This window comes from Convolutriloba macropyga, chromosome 11 (assembly GCF_964194025.1).
Source record: "Convolutriloba macropyga chromosome 11, txConMacr16.3, whole genome shotgun sequence".
In the NCBI taxonomy this organism is placed as follows: Eukaryota; Metazoa; Xenacoelomorpha; order Acoela; family Convolutidae; genus Convolutriloba; species Convolutriloba macropyga.
Window position 1 is genome coordinate 40,821,847 of NC_134478.1, and position 22,080 is coordinate 40,843,926.

Sequence of the window (22,080 nt, forward strand, 5' to 3'; positions counted from 1 at the left end):
CTATTTCAAGGCCTTTTTTTCATTTCGAATTAAATTTCCTGCAACCTCATTTTTGATGCAAAGTCTTTCTCTAGAGCCGCAAACTTTTCTGCCGTTTTAGCTCGTTTATCATAGGAGGCCTTTGAATCGTTGTCCTTGTTTGCGTTTCCATTTTCAGCAGTTTGGTGAGAAACTCCTACAACAGACTGTAAAGTCTTAGCGGCAGTTGGTTCTGCATCGCTTGTCAATTGTGTGGTTCGATTCTTTTGATCCGTCATGTTTGTTATTCCGTGAATGTATGGTAACCAATTTGTGTTGTGTTTGCAGTAAATTTAGTCGTTCCTCGTTCGGCTTCGTGAAGTTCAAACAATTCCGGATCACGAAGAATATTTGCTCGCTTCCGAATAAGAATGCAAAGAGAGTCGTCAAGCTTCAGTGCCTGTTGATAATTAATCTTGAGTTTGCTTGATCTATCGTTGTTTCTGATTAGCTCCTGGCCCTCCTGAGTTTTTGACTCAAGTTGTTTTCGGCAGTTGGTAATCTGTCTATGCGAAATGTCTTGACTCTGCGACAGAGTCACTTCGTTGGTACTTTGGGACTGCAGCTTGAATCTCTACAGTACTTTTGTTTATTTGCTTCAATTAAGCCTTGCTATTCAGTTTCTGGTGCACTCTGCCTTATTGGCTTTGCGTCGTTGAATTGACTGCTGAGTTTTGTTTTATTCGTTGATGCCTTTGGCACTTCAGAGTTGAGTTGGACAGCAGTTTGTATTTCACTGTCCGGTTGAGTGAACGAAATGTAACAGCTGCTCTCCTTGTGTTTCACAAAGAAAGTTTTACACCGCCCAGTTCGTTCTGAGTGTTTCCGAAAGCTGTCCGAATATTTCGTTTATGCAGTTTGCATTTGTAACTGTATATCCGCTCTGCTGTACTTACAGTTGCATTATTTAATTTAACTTATTACTTTTGTTAGTTTTTTCTCAATTGAAATGGGTCCACAGATCACACAATACGGGATCTCTATATGTTTGCCAGCTCAATCAACTTGATGAAACAAATCAAAGTCAAAAATATATGCATAAGAGGTGTTATGAAAAACTTAGTCCTAGGTGTGTGTTGTGATTTTCGCAGAGTCCTCACGAGTTGAAAATTGCAAATCAAGACACAGAAACTTGAATTCACTGTTCAAGACGTTTCCGATTCAAGACACAATATTAGATAAAATATTGCTCCAGAAAAACGTTGGTAACAAGACACAGTAACAATGTGACAATTATACTGCTCAAGAGTTATACTGATGCAGTAACAAATACACTGCTCAAGACTATATTATTTGAACAATTTTCTTGCTGAAATTATGTGCTAGCTCGAGTAGCTAGGCTGACAATTTGTGTTGCTATTTCACTTGTTCATATTGTGAGTTCTTATTTTTGTTCAGTTTGTTAACAAATTTCCTGCTTACGTAGCATACGGGGCTGTTTCTGATTTGCTATACACAGTTTTCCCGCTAAGAGGATGGATATTCCGGATAAAAATAGGATATGCACTGAATTTTTTTACTTCCTACGCAATTTTATTGTTTCTTAAGCTCAGCTCCAACAGTATATATGTGTGTGTATGAGTGTGTGCGTGTGTGTGTGTCTGTGTGTGTGTGTTTGTGTATGTGTGTGTGTCTGTGTGTGTGTTTTTTTGTATGTTTGTGTTTGTTTGTGTGTATATGTAAATGCGCGTGTGTGTATGTGTGTGCGTGTGTGTGTATGTGTGTGTGTGTGTTTGTATGTGTGTCTGTGTGTTGTTTTTTTTTCAAGATGTTTTATTAGGATTAACAACGTGAATGAAAATGAATAATTTTCAGAGAACGTTTTTATTTCCAATATATATTATTTATTGCTTATGCTCTGTAAGAACACGAAAAAGCAGATTTGTTCCGCAGAGGTACTTTTGTATTAATATGAAAACTTTTCCTTTTTTGAAAAAAAGCTAGTAATAGTTGAATTCCTGTTTGTAAACAATTTTCAACTTATCAGCTCTCACCTAATATTCAATTACTTCGAAGTCAAAGGCCAAAAAAGTAGCAAAGAAAAAAGTTGAGCCCTTTAATTTGTTGATGATTATGATTTACCTTGTAACAAGTGCCGACTTCTTTCTATAAAATGGGTTATTTCCTTCTCCATCACTCTTTTGACATCCAGTGTGAACACAGGTATGATGTTCTTTTCCTCAATAATTCTGTTGTGTAATTCATCAACTGCTTCCCACGAAGTTCTGAATTCCTCCATGACAAGTTTGAGAAGCATGTAAGACACTTTGTTGAAGAGGTTCTTGGAAGTGCAGTTTTCCAATGGCACTGCTGATAAAACATTTCCTGCTTTTTTAATTGACAAAAAGGTGAATAGCAGACCTGTATGACCTCTGGCTCAACCATCTTGCTTACTTCATCATCAGAGCATCACAGATCAGCACATAGAACGAAGACAACTCTGATCAAATCAATTCACTACCCTAAAAAATTGTGCGGCTGTGGTGCGACCCAAGTTGTTGCTGATCAGATTAGTTTCCAGTTTTTCCCCTCTGATCAGATCACAATCTGATACATGCTCAAAGTTCTTTAAAACCATATAATATATTTTTGAAACTTATATAACTCATGTTACTCAGGCACAAAGTCTCCAACTTGACTTCAAAAATATATTGAAACAAGGAGGCTCGGTAATGTGCGATGGCATATAAAGTTCCGACCCCGCTCATCCACAATTTTGGCATAATTGTCTACCAAATGAGGAACAGATAGAAAAACCAAAGAATTATTTTTTGGGAAGTATTTTTCAAAAAAAAATGTGTATGAACGATAAGATAGCCTCCAAAGCAAATAACTCAGTGGAGTAAAAATTGATGCACTAGATTGCTGTGATATGCCAATATTAAGAAAGTGAGTCAAGACGAACAGCAAAATCAAACAACAACAACAACAAACATTATTTACGTCAAAAACTTTATGTCTTTTTAAAAAACAAAATTTAATAACAAAGTCAACCTACCGTCAGATAAACCTAAAACTAAACAAAATAACTTATAAATCACCCGGAAAGATATTGATGGGACCAGTCCATAAAAAGGTTTGGTAACAATTAGACAAAAAAGAACAAAAACAGTAAAGTTAAAAAATTTGCTTTTTTTATATAATTTACTTCAAAGTAATGAAAACCATCAGAAATCAAGCAAAATATCCCAAAGGTTTACTACCAATGCTTCTATTCAATTTTTTAAGCGGCTAAAAAGAACAACAAAAAACAAAAAACAAAAATTCAATTGAAACTTGCCAGAAAACGCAACAAAACCGTATTTTGGCCATATACAAAGCCATATTTTGGCCCTCAAAATATATTTGATTGCGCCTTCTTCAAACACCGATAATTTAGTATGAGGCCATTCATTAGTGAGACGAGGTAACAGGTTGAAAAGAAAGAGAAAAGGGCAAAAGTCTGTAATACTTTTATTTTTTTTTTTCGAAACAAAATTACATCCAAAGTCATGACAGACATTAATTACAAACAGAAATATTTAAAAAGGGTCGTTTATTCATCCAAAAAAAAAACATTTTTCTTTTTTGTTAGATTTTTTTGTTAGAAAAAAATAACACTGTGCTTTATATGTTGCCGCAACTTTTATCTTTTCTTGGTGAATGACTCTATCATAACCAGATACTACGGTTTGACTGAAAACAATATCGATCTCAAATACTTTTTTTAGGTGACCAGTGATCAGACATTTTCCTAGTCGTTTCTGACTATTCCGACTTTTTTGCAACTTGTGATCACACATTTGGTCGGAATTTAGATAATGAAGTATTAACCCAGCTTGTAGTATTTCTAGCTAACAAAGTTGCCAATTTATCCGAGCTGGCGCAATGGTAGCAAATCTAGTGGGTTATCTCAATACCGTAGGTTCGATAGGTTCCAGTCCGCTAAGCCCTACTTCCTTAGTACCGTATGGAAGTAGCTAATGCCACAGGTGGGTTGTTACAATTGCTCAAATGTTTGCACGTTTAGACTCTGCACTCGAAAATTTTTTTGCCATTTTTTTGGATAAAATGTTATTCATGCAGAAACTAACCAGTGTCTCTGGCGAGGGCCTCAAAGAATGCGAACTCGTTGTCATCAGTGTCCATAAGAGTATTGACAAAGACGTAGTGCATGTACGGGTGGAGGTGCTGCCCTCTGATCTCATCCATAATTGCTCTGAAAATATATTAACCTTTCAAAACTTAGCATTAAAACGTCTGGAACATTTAATTTGAAACTTTTTAAAGAGCCTATCACTTTGAAGACATGTTTTAGTTCATTTTTGTTCAGTTTTTCGTATAGAGCGTTAGCGTCTTGCTGGTGGCTACAATTACTTCTTAAATTTGACTTCCCATCGATATCAAAAAGTCGGAAATCGTGTTAACAGATCTTAAAAAATTCAGGACCCCAAAACATTACCCATCCTTTGGATTGTAATAAAAAATATATCGCCAAATGCCTTATCCTGATTAGTAGATAAATCTAATTGTACAACATTTTATTTCAATGCTCAGAATTAAATACAAAAATTGCGAAAAAACCAGTTGTTCGATTTATTGGTGCAATCTTTGGTATATTGCTGAGTATGGCCACACTGCAAGATGGTTATGGCTACGGAGATGCGAAATGGAGCGCTATCATAACACGCAACAAAAAAATGGTCCATCTATAGACCGAACATCCGATTTTGTCCCATTTTATTGGTAATAGCTGTATTTAATTTTGAGCATTGAAATCAGCTCGGCCGATTAATCAAAATGGGGAATTCTGCAAAAGTCTTTTTACTGTCCGCAAGATTGAGATTGCACTTGGGCGTTGATTTTTTAATATGTTCACACAATTTTAGATTTTTTGTAGCCTGAGTAAACAGTTATCGGAGTAAACAAAATTCAAATCTGAGTAGTGATTTTAGTCACATTGGAGTTAGAAAATGGGCAAAAAAACTCGATGAGCTTCAAAACGTGATATTATTCAAACTGCTCTAAAAGTGATGTAAGAATCTGGTGTTCAAACAAACTTTTCGGTTTTATTGAGAACGTCTTTTTTCCCTTGCGCTAGTTCGACTTCTGTAAGCATTGTTTTTTTCTTTTTTTTTCTTTATCTTTTGCAAATGCTACTTAATGCAATACAAATGTTTGATTGATGCTTAGTTGCATTCTTTAAATGCATCAATTAGCAGTTAATGGTTTTTGTTAGGATTTCAGAACATTTTGTTTTCAAAATCATTTTTTGAGTTAGTGGCTGATATAATTTTTGCCTAGACACCCTTTGTTTCCAATCAGTTGCAGTAAATTTGTAAAAATTTTTCCTTCGTTTGTTAGTCTTCTTGTCGATCTGCTCTTGGCTATTAATAAAAGATTTTATGTTTTTGATCGTTAAATACTGTGAGTTGCCTAACTAATTCAACACATAGTCACACTTTTAACGAATTTGGTGTGGGAACATTTTTAACGAATTTTGGTATGGGAAACATTTTTTTCGTTTCTAAGTAGTTCTGAGTCGTTTCTGGGTCATGTGATTTGTTGACTACCAAAATGTAATTTCTCTAACAGTGTTGGGTCAGGTTATCTAGTTTTTTAATATCTTTGGATTGTAAGTCAACACTTGTCCTGCTATTTTTTCAATAAATTTATTTTAGTTTATCCATTTTTTATATTGCTAAACGGCCTCAAACTTCGCTACCGTTTCAATCTCTTTTTGCTGTTTCATTCTCATTTTTTCCAACAAAACTTTCTGTGAAAAACAAATAAAAACTGAACCAAAAAACTAAAACAAGGCTTGCTTACTTCGGGATAAAACATTTGAATTTTTATCGAATATTAACTATTTAACGCAGAGTCAACTTCATTTCACAGTAAATCAATTGTTCATCTGTATACGTGTATCAGAGCACAATAATGCGTATATGTGTTTTCTATGAGCGTGCATAAAAATTCTATGAGCAAGCACGATCTGTTTTTTGTCTTCTTTCAATGATTTTCTGAGTCTACTTGTGAGGGGAAAACGAAATGGGGACAAGTAATATTCAAAATAGAGGAAATTAGGAAATTGAAAAGAGCCGAAACTTTGCAAATGAAATAACAGACTCAGAATGTTTAACAAAATAATAAAAATAAACGAGGCTTCAAATTCGTGTTTGTGCATGTGTGTGCGAGTGTGAGTGTGTGTGTATCTTCAACAAGCGTTTTGAATGAAGCTATTGTAAATCTTCTTTTGGTTTTAAAAAAATAACAGGAAATTGAAATTTTTTATGATTGTCACTGTTTAAGCTCCGCTTTCTCTTTTTAGTTTTTAATATCAATGAAAAATAGAAATAGATTGCTCATCTTAGCCATGCCGAATTGTTACAAGAACAAAATAGTCATTTTAAATGAAGCTATATACATACATACAGACATATATATATATATGTATATATATATATATATATATATATATACACATATAAATATATATATATATATATATATATATATATATATATATGTATTTATATATACATATATATATATATATATATATATATATATATATATATACTTATATATATATATATATATATATATAATATATATATATATATATATATATATATATATATATATATATATATCTATATGTATATGTATATATATTTATATATATATATATATATATATATATATATATATATCGTTTTTCTAGAAGCGTTTTCTTTCATCTTGCGCCTGCGGTTTTCACTTGTGACGTCACCTGGGCCGGAGTTCAGTCGTTTTTTCATTCTTTCAAGTACGTTTTGGCTAATCTCTGAACATTATCTTGTTTTTTCTTAGATTTTAAATTGCATTGATACAGTGTCAAATTGGGCAGATGATGGTTTTTATGACTTCGCAGCTGAATTTTTCCTGAAAACTTTTTTGTTCCTTTCTTGTTGTCTTGTTACTTAACCTCCTTAGTGATAAATTTTTGTCGTTTTCTGATCGAAATCAATTAAAATTTTAAATAAAATCAGTCTATAAATAAAAATTTTAAAATAAATGAAACATAATCAGCAAATATTTTTGATTTGACTATACTTAATGTTCTTTTAATGTTCTGCCAAGTAGTCAAATTAACGATAGGCCTCGGTTTTCTAAGGAAAATTAATTAGTTTTTCCAGTCGTTTCAGTGTATTACAATAGCACATTTTGCTTTCAAAGGTTTCTCCATTTTGCCCAAATTTATACCGATTTTTTTTGTTTTGTACCTTAGTTCCATTCACAAACACACGCACAGACACATACACACAGACACACACATACACACACAAGCACACCCACACACAAACACACAGACACACTATCTCTCTCACACACACACAAACACAAACACACGCACACACACATAAACACACACGCACACAAACACACTTACACACACACACACAAACACACACACGCACACACACATACACTCACTCTCACACACATATATACATATATATATATATATATATATATATATATAAACACACACGCACACACACACACACACACACACACATATATATATATATATATATATATATATATATATATATATATATAATATATATATATGCGCGCGCACGCACGCACATTGCAGCCACCATGAGTGAGTCTAAAAATTAGTGTGTTTAATCCTGGTCAAAATTTATAATATAAGATTTGCGGCAAGTAGTTTTTTTAACCTCAAACAAATGCATAATTCGGGTTGATTGCAGCAAAAGCGATGAATTTTATGTACTAATTGCTGTGAAATTTGCTGTGAAATATTGTTTTTCTAAGTGTTACACCTAATTTACATGCAATTGTGACAAGCAACTTCAAGTAACTCAACTTTCCATTATTAATCTACAATTTGACGTAATGAAAATTAAAGGATTTCGAATTCAGGCACATCTGTACTACTGTGGTCTAGGCCCCGTACCGCTATCTGGCACTCGTTGTTAATGATTTTAGAAAGACTGGGTCCTCTTTTCGAAAACAATGAGAACACAATGGGTCCAAATAATTCAGCAGTCTTATTTACTAGCATACCTTATTGTATCATCAACGCAAACAAATGACAGTTTTTAACCTGATTCTGGGCCTGTCGTCTCTCAGTCTGTCAACATTGGTGAATACGACGATGGTTCGAGCCCCGGTAGGGTCGACGTCTCTGACAAGTCGAATTGACTTTTGTAGAGCCAAATCCTGCGCGGCGTTGATCACACACAAGATGATTGTCGTCTGTGGTCTGAAGGAAACACGCAATAGTAACAAATGCTCTGTTTTATTTGAAAAAGTTTATAATTTTCAAGATGCTGTAACCTTCTTATGCGCAATCAGGTTATTAAAAACGACTATCGCCTATATTTGATCTTGACAAGATTTTCCAGCCTGCTCTTTTTCATTCTTAAGGGTGATATAATGAGTTTTATATGCCTTAGTTCTGTCCGATATTGGTTAAAGGTTAAAGAACCACAGCTCTACCAATGACAGTACATCTTCAATTTTTCTCAGAGACTGTGAAAACAGTCTTCCAATTTTCTCATCTTTTCAATAGCAACTTTTTAGCAACCGTTTTAGCACTTTATGGTTAATTTAAGTGTCACATTCAAAAAAGCAAACATTCTTTCTCTAGTACAGGAATTCACTTTCAAAATATTTTTTGGCTGTATCAATCGTTATGACTCTGATAGGACATTTCTGCATCTTTCCGAAAAGGAGAGCAGTGACCGATAAAAACGAGTAATATCTAAGTAATATCTAACGGGTACGAAAATATATTACAGTAGTCAGTGATGTATCACACCGACAAAATTTTCTTCTTCTTTTCTCTTCTGTCCATGTAAAAGTGTAATCAGAAACTTTTGATAACCAAATTCTTGAATTGCAGGTGGAATAAAACATTAGTTTTGTTCCTCTACAAGTTGTATTACAATCTGACAATAAAACCATGCAATCAGTTGGACAAACCAAAAAAGACAGAAAAATAACCACGCAATATTCAATTAAAAAATGAAAAAATTGAACTCAAAAGATTGAAAAAGGCAAGGAAGATAACATTAAATTCCGAAAATGTAACTAATAACAATTTTGCTGCAATTTTTTTCAATGCAATTTTAGATGCGATCATTTCTATTAAAAAATGATAAAATTTGGGCTCGTTTTTGACAAACGTTGCGTGCTAGAAAAAAAAATTGAAAGCCAATTGTGTTAATACGATAATCTGTGCCCTACTTATAAATATTATCATGAGATATCAAAGTTAGTTCTTTTCCAGAAACTGTTCAATTTGTTGATCAAAATTAACACAGAACTTTGAATAAAGCTGAAAAAACTAAAACTTTTATCAAAATGGGGATCGTGTAGTCTATGACTCAACCCGCGAAACATAAACAAGCGCAGTATCTACAGAAGCAGAAATGCTTTACATTGGAGACACTTTTCATCAAATGAAGGGCCAATAGTCTGTAGCAAGGATAAGAATTATCGAGTTTTTTCTTATTTGTTGGAGTAATTTGTTGGAGGGCAAAGGCGTCATCACCGTTCACCAAAAAAAAGGTTTACGATGCACGCTAAATGTTTTGAAGCTATACAAGATAAGCGGCCAATGGGATGAATACAATGGAATCACTTCTAGAATGGAATATTACCATTTTGTTTTGACCTATCTGACAAGGACTCCAATCAGCAGAAGTTTCAGGGACAGTTAGCGAGCGCAAAGGTAGAATCTGGGGCGAGTATGCATGAGAGCCACGGAGAAAGAGGTGAAGTTTTACAATTATACTCTCTTTTATTGTTGAAATTAGATAACATGACTTTCAATGTATGTCCCACAATATCATGTAAAATTTTAGACAAAAAACAACTTTTCACCGCTTATCTCAATTATTTTTTCCTAAAGTTGTTCGGCCCGGCATATAAACTCGGAAGAGGTAACCGTGATTAAGAAATGATGAAGTGAAAATGGAAATACGGAAATGACATGAACTCTTTTAGAAACGGGAAGTACGAGTACCAGGGCCCACAAGATTTTGTAATCAAGCAGGATACGAGAAATTGAAAGATGAACAGCGGCGTGAACTTGTGGCATTCAACTGAATTAACCCAAAAAAGTTATTTTTATTTTCATAAAAAAGTTAAGAGTAAAGGAGTACTTGCCTGATATAATCGAGCACCATATTATCAACTTCTCCAATGATGGACGACGCATCTTGGTCTGTGGGAACAGCGAGGATGATCCCTGGTAAGTCAACCACAGTCAAGGTCCTTGCCTTCTCATTCTCAATTCTAAATCGTGGCATCACATCCAAGTTGAAACCACAAGCGTTATCTAAAATATGGCTATAACCTCATCAATTCAAATCATATATCATATCCAATGCAGATTTTTAACCATGGCAAGGTTGGACAGTAGGAATTATTGTACAAAACAACCTTCAAAACCTTATCAATCAGTTGTTAAATATTATCATCTTTTCTTCGGTTTCACTGACAAGAATCTATGAGAAACGATGCTTTTAGACTGTCGTTGCTCAGTTTTTGCCATAGAACAGATGACTGGCTTGGATTGGAATTTTTGATCGCTAAATAATTGTGATATGGTTTTGAGGAAAAACAATGGTTATTATCGGTGCGACGCTAATTCGAAATTTGAACAAAACAAACAAAATATTAGAGCAAAAAAATTTTGAAGCAAGCAAGTACTCCACTTTGTGTAGGCAAGTCCTTTGGGAGTGAGACTTTTTTGAAAAGAGATTTTTTCACTAAAACTTGCTTAAGATATTAAATCCCGACTTTTCTTCTTAATCCCGACTTTTCTTTTACTTTTCTTCCAGTTTTATTCTCTTCTTCAAAAGTCTAAAGCTCAAAAGTCTTTACTTTTTGCCCAGTTTTATCCCTCATCTTCAAAAGTCTTAAGCCCACTTTAAGCCTTCCTGACACGATTTGATTCAAGTTTGCAAAACGGCGCTGGCCGAAAAGAGCCAGTTAAGTACACTTCCCTCTGAAGCACGAAACATTGCAGACGAAACATCACATGATGAACAAGACTTCGTTCAAGTCAGAAACAAACGCAAGCGAACCCAAAAAGCAACTCTGAAACAATCAGACCAGTTATAATAATGATAAATCCGAGATCAATACAAGTTCACTTTGCCCGATCCATGAGAAGTAGTTTCCCTCAACTCAAAATCAATTGCATCAGAGAACTGCCAAATAACAATGACTTCCTTATCCAACCCGAAGACCAAAGCTCAAGAGAATGTCTGATGAACGCCTCAAATCTACAACTTGTCGGTCCTAACACTTCTGTTAACGCTAGAAACACTCTTCCAAAAGCCAAAACTTAACCCAGTTTTGAAATCGTAAATGTTCATCATAGCATAAAAGAAAAAGAAGTGAAGGAAGAACTTCTCAACAACATTGCTATGAATGTTATCAAGATGCTTCGGATAACAAGCAGGGCCACCGGAAAACCAACGAAACTCATTCGCGTGATAACGGATTGCACAAACTATGTAACAGCCGCAATCAAACATGGCGTTAAATTGGGTGCTTCACCGCTGCGAGCCAAGTAAAAAACCACCTCATATTAAACAATGCTTCAAATGTCAAAAGTTTGGTCATTCGGCAAGCGACTGCAAAGAGAAATTGAGATGTCTACGATGTGCAGGAAAACACACGGTAAAAAGTTGCAATGAATCAAAAGAACAAGCAAAGTGTGCAAACTGTGGTGTCTCACACACAACTGTGTATAGAGGCTGTCCAGCATAGCAGAACGCCATGACAGAAGCAAACAAACAGAAACAAAAAACGAAATACTCAAGTGCCATTTCAACGAAAGATACTCAAAACACTCTGTCATTGACCACTACAAAATTTACTGTTCTAGTTGCTGAAGTTCTCAGTAAAATTAGAAACAGTTTCAACACAATGTCCTATAGCGATTTTATCAGCGTCGTCAGCAACAATGCCTCCAGAGTGTTTAGGGAAAGAATAGATGGTCTAGAAATTCACAATAATATTAGGAAAACAAACCTGATGCAAACTGTTAACACAAACATGATTCAGTCAAGCAGCCAACAAAACTTTGCAAATGGACAGCGTTAAAATTTTACAATGGAACTGTCGTGGCTTAAAAAACAAAATTCAAGAACTGTTCTTGTTTTTGACGAAAGAAAACATTGACATTGTTTGCTTAAAGTTTCTGTTATCATTGCAAAGAAGGGAATAGCGGTCAAAGAGATCAAACCAATAACAACAACAAAAAACAGAAAAGGACAGGCATTAGAGATAATCGATGTGAACTTGGAAACACCAACCATTGGAAACCTATGGATACTCAATGTTTACAATTCAACCAATCAAGAACTAAATATTAATGAAATTTTTAACAGCAACCTCCAGAACATGCTCATCTGTGGAGATTTCAATTCCCCTCACCAAGAGCTCAACTGTACAAACAACACCGAAAAAAGTAAAAAAAATGCTGGAAAAAATTGATGACGGAAACTTCAAACTACTGAACAACGGTTATCCAACCTCTCAATCTAATCAGCATAAGAGCCAATGCATGCTTGACTTACAATTCTGCAGTTTTTCAGTCTTTAAATACTTTGACAATTTTCAAGTATTAAAAGATTTCGGTAGCGACCACTCAGCGACACTTACCTCATTGAAGCTTAAAATTCAAACAGAAATCGAGTTAAAAGCCAAAGTCAATTTCCAGAAATTCAGAAAACATGCGAAAGACAATTACAAAAAACAATTGTACCCACCAAAGTATCCAAAAAAATACAATCTAAATGAAATAAACCACAGCCTCATCGATATAATTCATAAATCAATCGAACAATCATACGTAAATAATACGAGTCAACAAATTAGTTCAGAGATCATCAATCTAATCAAGCAAAAGAAACAGATAAGGAGGCAATTAAGAAGTGCAAAGAATGACACATTCTATCGATGAGAAAAGAAATCAATTTCCTGCAAAGAGAAATCAGAAGAGCACTCAAACGTTCGGTTCAAAGGCAAATAGAAAAATAATTGAAACAGCGAAACACTCAGAAAATGAAGGGTTCTGGAAAGCAAAAAAAACCATCACCAACGATAAAAAACGGTCAAGCGGATCACATTTGCAAATAATTTTTAAAGTGAAAATCGCTGTAACTGAACATGAAAAATGTGAAATGTTTAAAAGCCTACTGAGTGAGACGATGAAAGATTACCAATACGAAAATGAATACTTACAGATTCATTTTCTCGAGACAGAGCAAAAGACAAATTATCTATTAGAAGCCGATCCCAATAAAATAACTGCAGACAATTTCTTAAACGTTGAAGATTTCAATAACATTTTGAAACACACAAGTAAATTATGTCCCGGGCCAGACAAAATAATCTATCAACTACTGAAGGCGCTACCAAAAAACATTAAAGCTATCATATTCATAATTATTTCCTGTTCAATTAACAATTCTTACGTACCATGCGTTTGGAAAGACTCAAAAGTAACAATGCTTCCAAAACCTCAAAAAGACAGGAAGAAAGCAGAAAATTAGAGACCAATTAGCCTTACCAATTGCATTGCCAAGGTCTGTGAAATTGTTTTTAAAAATTTCATCCTAGACCACTGTGAAACAAACAAAGTCTTTCGATCACAACAAAGTGCATACAGAACAAACAGATGCACAACTGATAATCTCGTTGTTTTGACTCAGCATATAAGTGAAGCATATCAGTGGTCCGAAATGGTGGGACTCGTCTGCCTCGATGTAGAAAAAACTTTGATGAAGTCTGGAGATCAGGTTTGAATGACAAACTTAACAAAATTAGAATACAGAAGAAAATCATAAAATGGGTGAATTCTTTCCTCTCACAAAGAAACGTTTACGCAAAAATCAAGAATACAAGAAGCGAGAAATTCTCACCAACAGCCGGAGTCCCCCAGGGTAGCGTTGTGGCGCCCATATTGTTCTTGATTTATGTCTCTAACATTCCAGAAACTACAGCAGAAATTTCCCAGTTCGCAGATGACTTTGCATTATTTTACATGTCAAAGTCCAGTAAGTCAAGTCAAAGCAAACTCCAAGGTTCACTCAATATACTCATAAAGTGGTGTGATAGGCTGAAAATCAAAATAAATCCCGCCAAAACAAAGTACATGCTATTCAGAAATCCTTCGAAAAGACAAACAAGTCCCAGCCTAAACATCAATGGAAACAAAATTGAACAAACGAAAACCATAAAATTCCTAGGAATAACCAGGACGCCACACCTAAACTGGAATGATCATTGTAAAGACATCACAACCAGAGCAAACAAGTGAATCTTCCAGCTGTGGCGTTTAAAGAATCTCAATAATGAGCAGGAAAATTTACTTCTGCTGTACAAGTCCTGGATCCTGCCTTCATTTCTATATGCAAACGCTTGCTGGCTCAACCAATCGCAAGTAGTTATCTCTATCATGCAAAAAAGCGCAAAACAGGAAACCTCGATGGTATAGCGTGCAAAAGTTACATGATGAATCTAACTCACCTACTATAAGAAACATTCAGATACGACTGGCAAAAGACTACATCAAGCGCGCACAAAAGAACAAAATTGAAGCAATTTTACGCCTCATAGAAAAGAAACGGCAATGTCCAAAGAACAACTGCAAAAGCAAATTGGAACTGCTGACTGTTTAGACTAGCTGATTGATGCTCAGCTCTTCTTCTTCCAGTTCTAGCTTCATTAAAGTTCTTTTTTTCTCTCTCTTTTACTTACTTATTCTTTCTTTCTTCCCCCTCTCAGACAAAACTTACCTTCCTGCCCAACAGTGTCCAATAACAACTGCAAACGCGGCTAGTCAGAAGTACTCATCGACAAGTAATAGAAATCAGGAATAGCCAGTAAAAACTCTCCACGATGTTTAAAATGGCTTTGTACCCCAGTAACATTGTACAGTTTAGAGCCAAGGTCACAAATTCAAATTCAAACTCACAAACTCTTGAAACTGCTGTTGTAATAAAATTGATTGTTAATGGCTGTACATGCACTTCTTATTTGTGCTAAACGTGAGACAGTCCTGCAGTAGTAATTTCGCAGAAGAAGTCTTCAGAAAGTCTTATAGAGCCCTTATAGAGTCTATACAGTCTTATCAGAGTACGGTCCAGAATCTGGATATAGTCTGATCAGTGTATGGCCTAGAGTCTGGATAATCTGGGGGGTATGGGCTGGATAGTCTTAACAGAGCCCCTTCTCAAGTCTTTACTGTCCGATAAGAACCATTCCGGTTTGTGGATAGACAGATCAAAACACAGGCATAGTTGAATAATCTAGTTGAATAAAATAACCGTTCACCCGAAAATATGCGTTTATCAACCACCCGAAGAGACTGTTTTTTGAAGAACTTTTCCCAATTTTACTTAATGAGTCTCTAAGACCACGCCAAAGACTAAATTTGTTTCATTCTGTTGAGATACTAACTTTTTTTAAAGAAGCAATATTTTTACAACAGAACTCAGAAGGCTTTTATACAAAACAGCATAAAAAACATTATGATCTAATTGAAGTTCTGGTAAACTTTGCTGAAAAATCACCTGAATTTATATGAATCGTTTACCTGATTGTTGGCTGGTCTTCGGTTAAAACAGAAAAACTATTTTTCTATTGAAAAAAAAGACTAAAAATGATATGCAACAAAATATTCTTTTTGTCTGTTTATCTTCCTATCCTGCATTCATTCTAAAGAACCGGCCAGTGTTGTTATTAACAGCAGTTCAATCCAGACAAACTTACAGTTCCACTGAGTCAAATGAATACTGTATGACATAGAAAAACTAAGAAGGAGAACCTTTAAATCTCATTGAAAAACATTGAAGTTTCGACAACAAATATTGATCGATTTAATTCAATTATTAGCGTTCATTTATTTATTCAGTTATTTTTTTGAGGTGACTACACCTGAAACAGGTCAGGTGAAAAAATACTTAAACCAAATTTCAGGTGCGATTCAGGTATCTGTACACCTGAAACTTACATGGATCTATAAATGGACCTGATCTATCTTTATAGTTTTTACCAATTTCTTTATCTTTTTATAGATTACTGCTATTTCAATTGTTAACATTTTTAGTCTGGTCAACCCTGACTGCTCAACCCTGATGCATCTGGTCGGTCTCTCCCATTATAGCCCTCAGATTATTACGCATGTAACGAATAGCCCCCATTACCTTATTTATACCATAATGAGGTGCTATATATTCGCGAGGTCCCAATAATGGGACATTCCCAATCTGACACCCCGAAGTACGCAAGCAAAGGTGGTCTGGCACCTCTGGCGCGCGACCCAAATGGGTCTGATACCCCGTGAGTAACCCAAATTGGTCCGATCAGAACGAAATTTAGTCAAGTCGGTGTATTATCCCTATGCGTGGCGCAAGTGAGTCTGATCAGAACTGGGTTGGGTCGGGCGCCTCATCTTGGGCACCTAAAGAACGATTCCTATTGCAGCAGTACTCATAAGGAACAAGATGACTGTGCCGAAAAAAATCGATTTTCTGATATATTCATGCACCACAATCTGGCACAATGTGTTATAACGTTCAGAAAAAAGTACCTCTGAAATCATTTTGAGTATCTATACTTATTTATAGTTGATATTATTTATATATTCTTGAAGAACAAGAGAATGGGCTATTAGTTGGTCCCAAGTTCGAGAAATTTATACCAGTTGGTGTATTGATTAGCACTTTGGACTTGCAAGTAAGAGATGTTGGTTCGAATCCAGAACTGCTCCATTTTCACTGTAGCTTCACCTGCTTAGACATCCTTTACATTTTCGCCCTAAAGTTTTTAAGAGTTCAAAGAGGGCGCTCAGAAATTCAGGGGTAACGTATTACTTATTTTGAGCTCGTGCATACTAATGGCTGCTGCAATTGATGTTAAGCTGCAAAAATCCACGCCATGATTAAAGCCCTCATTTGTCAGATTTAATATTGCAAGAATTGATGGTCTTCAAATTTCTGGGAAGGTTCTTTGTTTTTGTCGTTGTCTATTGTACGTTTTAATAGTTTTTAGTTGTTGGGACCATTTTCACCCGACGAAGTAGCCTGTTATCGCTGATTTAGCCAAAAACATTACTCTGTTAACGGATTTTCAACAACTTTTTTCATTACCTTTACTACTTTCATATATGTAAAACTCTCACCTGACGCGAGTTCTTCTTGAATCTTTGATATCTCTTCACTAACGTCGCTCACATTTGCAATCTCCTTCATTTTGGGGTGCTCCATGCAACAGAACTGTCTCTGTGACGCCCTCAGAGCCAACTGAGTCGCGCAGAGGGTGGTTTGCCGATCACCCACGGGCAGATCCACTCCGGACAATTTGCCCAGCACACTGCTCTTCCCAGATGTCTGCACAAAAAGTCAGGCTGATCTGTGTGTTTACCATCTCATTTTGAGTCTGATCAGTACTTTCAACATTTCGATTTTACTTTTTTATCAATGTGAAATGTGGATGTCATGTTCAGAGATGGACGAGCTACTGTAAAACAGAGGGTGAATAGTGCATGCTTCAATCCTGATTCTAAAGCTTCTTTATTATGTGAAATCACTAATTTAATTGCAAAAAAATTAGGGTGTAAAAGATAGAGCAACTTGCAACAAACACTAAATTTCATGAAGAATTCATCTTGATTCTGAATGAAAACATGAAAGATGTAGTTCTTGCAAATATGGTTATTATTATTATTATAATATTATTATTATACTCATATTGTTTTTCTGTTCAGTCAATTTTGACCGATCGATATATTCATTTTTGAGGGATGTGAGTGGTAGTCTTAGAAAGCCCGTACAGCGTATAAAAGGTCACTAAGTAGCTTTTTTTTCGAATTTCGTTTTTTTTTCACTGATTTATTGAAGTTTTGTGAACATTGGACTGATTTTCGCTGTAAATGTTCACATTTTCGTATTCTTACGCAATTTTTTTCCAATTTTGTCAAAAAAGTGTTAAGTTTTGTAAAAAAAAATAGTTTTGTTTTTACGCCTAAAAACAGAAGTGTGTTGTTGAACTGTTTGATCCAATTTTTGTTTAAAATTGTTCCTAAGTATTTGGAAATTTAGCCCTATTATTCATCAAAAAATGGAACAAAAAAGACTTTTAGTCCTTTTCGTATAAATTTGCCTGACACAATCTTCGTTGACTCCAAATGACGCAGGTTTTACTTTTGCATTCTATGAGAGTGTCTTTGAATCCAAATTTTTCCGGTTTCTGCAAACTCAAACTGATAATTGTGCAAAACGCATCATTTATTTTTAATATATTGACTTTTTTAATTCAAATTATCGATATCCACAATATTCGGACATTTAAGTTTTCCTAGTGGACAAACGGCAATGGCAAGGCTAGTTTTGATAAAAATTGTTGTTTTTCGGAAACCCAAAAAATTAGTCGGATTGAGATCGGACGATGATTTTATTGAATTTTTTTCGCATTTGTTGCAACAATTCAAATCAAAGCAAACAAATGACTGCTCCAATTGGCTTTTACCCCCTCTTAACACGTAACACCTTTCTATTGAATCACATTAGCCCACCAGGAAGCGCTAATCTTACATTGTTTTAGCCTCCCATAGTCGATTACTGACAGCCTTTAACCGACAACCTCTGCGCCCTCAGTGTGTTCTCCTCATCCTGCAGACCATCAAGGCTTGTCCAACTTCTAAAGGTCCAACTATAGGGATATTATTTTTTAGAATCACCAACCTCTCAACAAATTACACCTCACGCTTACACAAACCTACCCCCTCTGCATAAATTGACAAAAACTTTTACACCCTTTTACCTCTCAGCCCCCTTGGCAGCCAAACTTTTACATCATTTAATTACGCTGTCAAAACACCCTCACTCTTACATCATTTCACCACCCTATAATAATAAGAATAGCAAAAAAAATTTTAATAATAGTATTAATCATAATAATAAAATTAATAATAATAACAATAATAAAAATAATAATAATAATAATAATAATAATAATAATTTTTATAATAACAAAAATTATAATAATAATAATAATTATAATAATAATAACAATAAAAATAATAATAATAACAATAATTCAAAATTATGGTAATTATAAAAAGAGCATCATTTATTTTTGATATATCGACCTTCTTAACTCAAGTTACCTATATCCTTAATATTGTGAGCAAATAAGTGTTGCTAACGTACAAACGGGAGTAGCAAGTGTGATTTTGATGAAATCGCAGTTTTAAGGAAACCAAAAAAGAAACAGTCGGATTGTAATCAGTCGACAATTTTATTTTTTTTTGCATTTTTTGCTTTTCTGTACGGTAAACAGCGAATAAAAAATGATTTGAATCAAAGCAGACTAATGATTGGTCCAATTGGCTGCCTACGGAAATTAAGGGAAATCTACTTTTTTTTCAGTGGGTCGTTTTGACTTAAAAAAAACAGATATTCAAATTAAACCATCAGTTATTGAGCTTTGCCACTTCTTTCTCCTCTTTCGATCACTCATTATATCCCCTCGGCAGCCTCAATCTTCGATCATTTTAACCACCTTTGCGGCCCCACTCTTACACCATGTTACCCCCTCTCAACAAGTTAGATCCTTCTCTTACATTATTTTATTAACAAACTTTAACATTTACACATTTTAGTCTGGCACTATATAACCCACTCCCACCTCTTGGCAGCCCAATTATTACATCTTTTTACCCCCTCTCAACCTAACAAGTAAGCCTCTTCTCTTACATCACTTAATGCCCCTTGCAAGCGCTAATCGTACAATTACACTATTTTACTTATACACATTTTACTTTGACACTATTTAAACTCCCTCCTCTTTGCAGCCCAACCATTAGATCATTTGACCCCATCTCAACAGGTAAGCTTCTTCTCTGACATTATTTTATGCCCCTTCAAAGTGGTAATCATATATTTACACCATTTTATTTTTAGACAATTTACTCTGACACTATTTAACCCCCCCCCCCCCCTCGCTTGGCAGCCCAATTATTTCATCTTTTTACCCCCTCTCAACAAGTAAGCCCCTTCTCTTACAATGTTTTTCTAAAGGTCCAACTATAGGGATATGTTTTTTTAGAATCACCAACCTCTCAACAAATTACACCTCACTCCTACATCATTTTACCCCTTTATATAAATAATAATAAAAAAATTATAATAATGATAATAATAAGAATAATATTAATAACAATAATAATAATTAAAAAACTAGAAAGAATAATATTAATAATAATAACAATAATAATACTCATAATAATATTAATAATAATAATAATAGTAATAATAATAATAATAATAATAATAATAATAATAATAATAATAATAATAATAATAATAATAATAATAATAATATTAATAATAATAATAATAATAATAATAGTAATAATGATAATAATATTAATAATAAAAATAATAATAGTAATAATAATAATAATAACAATAACAATAATAACAATAAGAAAAGTAATGATAATAATAAGAATAATAATGATAATAATAAGAATAATATTCATAACAATAATAATAATTAAAAAACTAGAAAGAATAATAATATTAATAATAATAATAGTAATAGTAATAATAATAATAATATAAATAATAATGATAATAATATTAATAATAATAATAGTAATAATAATATTAATAATAATAATAATAACAATAACAATAATAACACAAAGAAAAGTAATGATAATAATAAGAATAATGGTAATAATAATATGAATAATATTCATAACAATAAAAATAATTATAAAAGGAGAAAGAATAAAAATAATAATAATAAAAAAAATGAATATTAATCGTAATAATGAACGTGGTTGTAATAATAATGCAGAATTATGATAAATGTGTAAATAGCATCATTTATTTTTGATATATTGGCTTTCTGGAATCAAATTATCCCTAATTTTCCGAACAATTACGTGCTGCTTGTGGACAAACGGCAAAACCAAGTCTAATCGTGAGGAAAACCGCAGTTTTTTGGAAACCAAAAATAACGCCTGTTTCTGATCAGTCGATAATTTTAATTAATTATTGTCGCATTTTTTGCATTTTGTACGTTAAAAACCGAAAAAACAAACCAAATCAGAGCGAACTAATGATTGGTCCAATGATATCCTACGGAGATTCAACAAAACCTAATTAGCTTTTCAGTCGATCGTTTTGACTTTAAAAACAGAAATCTTCAAATTAAACTAAGGATTGTTGAGCTTTGCCTCTTTTTTTGTCTTTTTCGGTCCCTCTTACATCGTTATATCTCTTGACAGCCTCAATATTACACCATTTGATCCCTCTAAACAAAATATCCCCTTCTCTCACATCTTTTTATGCTACTTGGAAGCGCTAATCTTACATTTATACCATTTTACTTTAACACATTTTACTCTGACACTATATAACCTATCCCCCTCTTGGCAGCCCAATTATTATATCTATTTAGCCCCTCTCAACCTAACGAGTAAGCCTCTTCTCTTACATCACTTAACGCCCCTTGCAAGCGCTAATCGTACAATTACACTATTTTACTTGTACACATTTTACTTTGACACTATTTAAACTCCCTCCTCTTTGCAGCCCAACCATTAGATCATTTGACCCCCTCTCAACACGTAAGCTTCTTCTCTGACATTATTTTATGCCCCTTCAAAGTGGTAATCATACATTTACACTATTTCGATTTTACACATTTAACTTTGACTCTATTTAACTTCCGCTCCCCCATCTTGGCAACTCAATTATAACATCAATGCACCCCCTCTCAACAAATAAGCCCGTTCTCTTACACTATTTCACGCCCATTCAAAGGGCTAAACTTACATTGTTTAAGCGACCCATAAGCGAGGACTGACAGTCTTCAACCCACAACTTCTGCATTTTCAGCTGGTTCTCGACAGCCTCCACACCATCATAGCTTGTTCAATTCTTTTTGGCTCATCTATAAGTATTTTGTTTTTTAAGAATGCCACTTTTTCAACAAATTACACCTCACTCCTACATCATTTTACCC

General features: G+C 34.2%; 1 protein-coding gene across 4 annotated transcripts in view; it reads right to left on the reverse strand.

Moving 5' to 3' along the window:
• Positions 1-22,080, reverse strand: part of LOC142349030 (interferon-induced GTP-binding protein Mx-like) — a 73,844-nt gene that overhangs the window by 41,525 nt on the left and 10,239 nt on the right. For 3 of the 4 annotated variants that reach the window (XM_075400438.1, XM_075400439.1, XM_075400441.1), the window contains exons 3-7: positions 17,222-17,429; positions 10,186-10,357; positions 8,117-8,275; positions 4,092-4,216; positions 2,101-2,328 (exon numbers count right to left, since the gene is read on the reverse strand). In XM_075400438.1, the coding sequence (XP_075256553.1) occupies positions 2,101-2,328; positions 4,092-4,216; positions 8,117-8,275; positions 10,186-10,357; positions 17,222-17,429 (892 nt within the window). The remainder of the gene's footprint in view (positions 1-2,100; positions 2,329-4,091; positions 4,217-8,116; positions 8,276-10,185; positions 10,358-17,221; positions 17,430-22,080) is intronic. The other variant, XM_075400440.1, reaches the window with a different exon arrangement.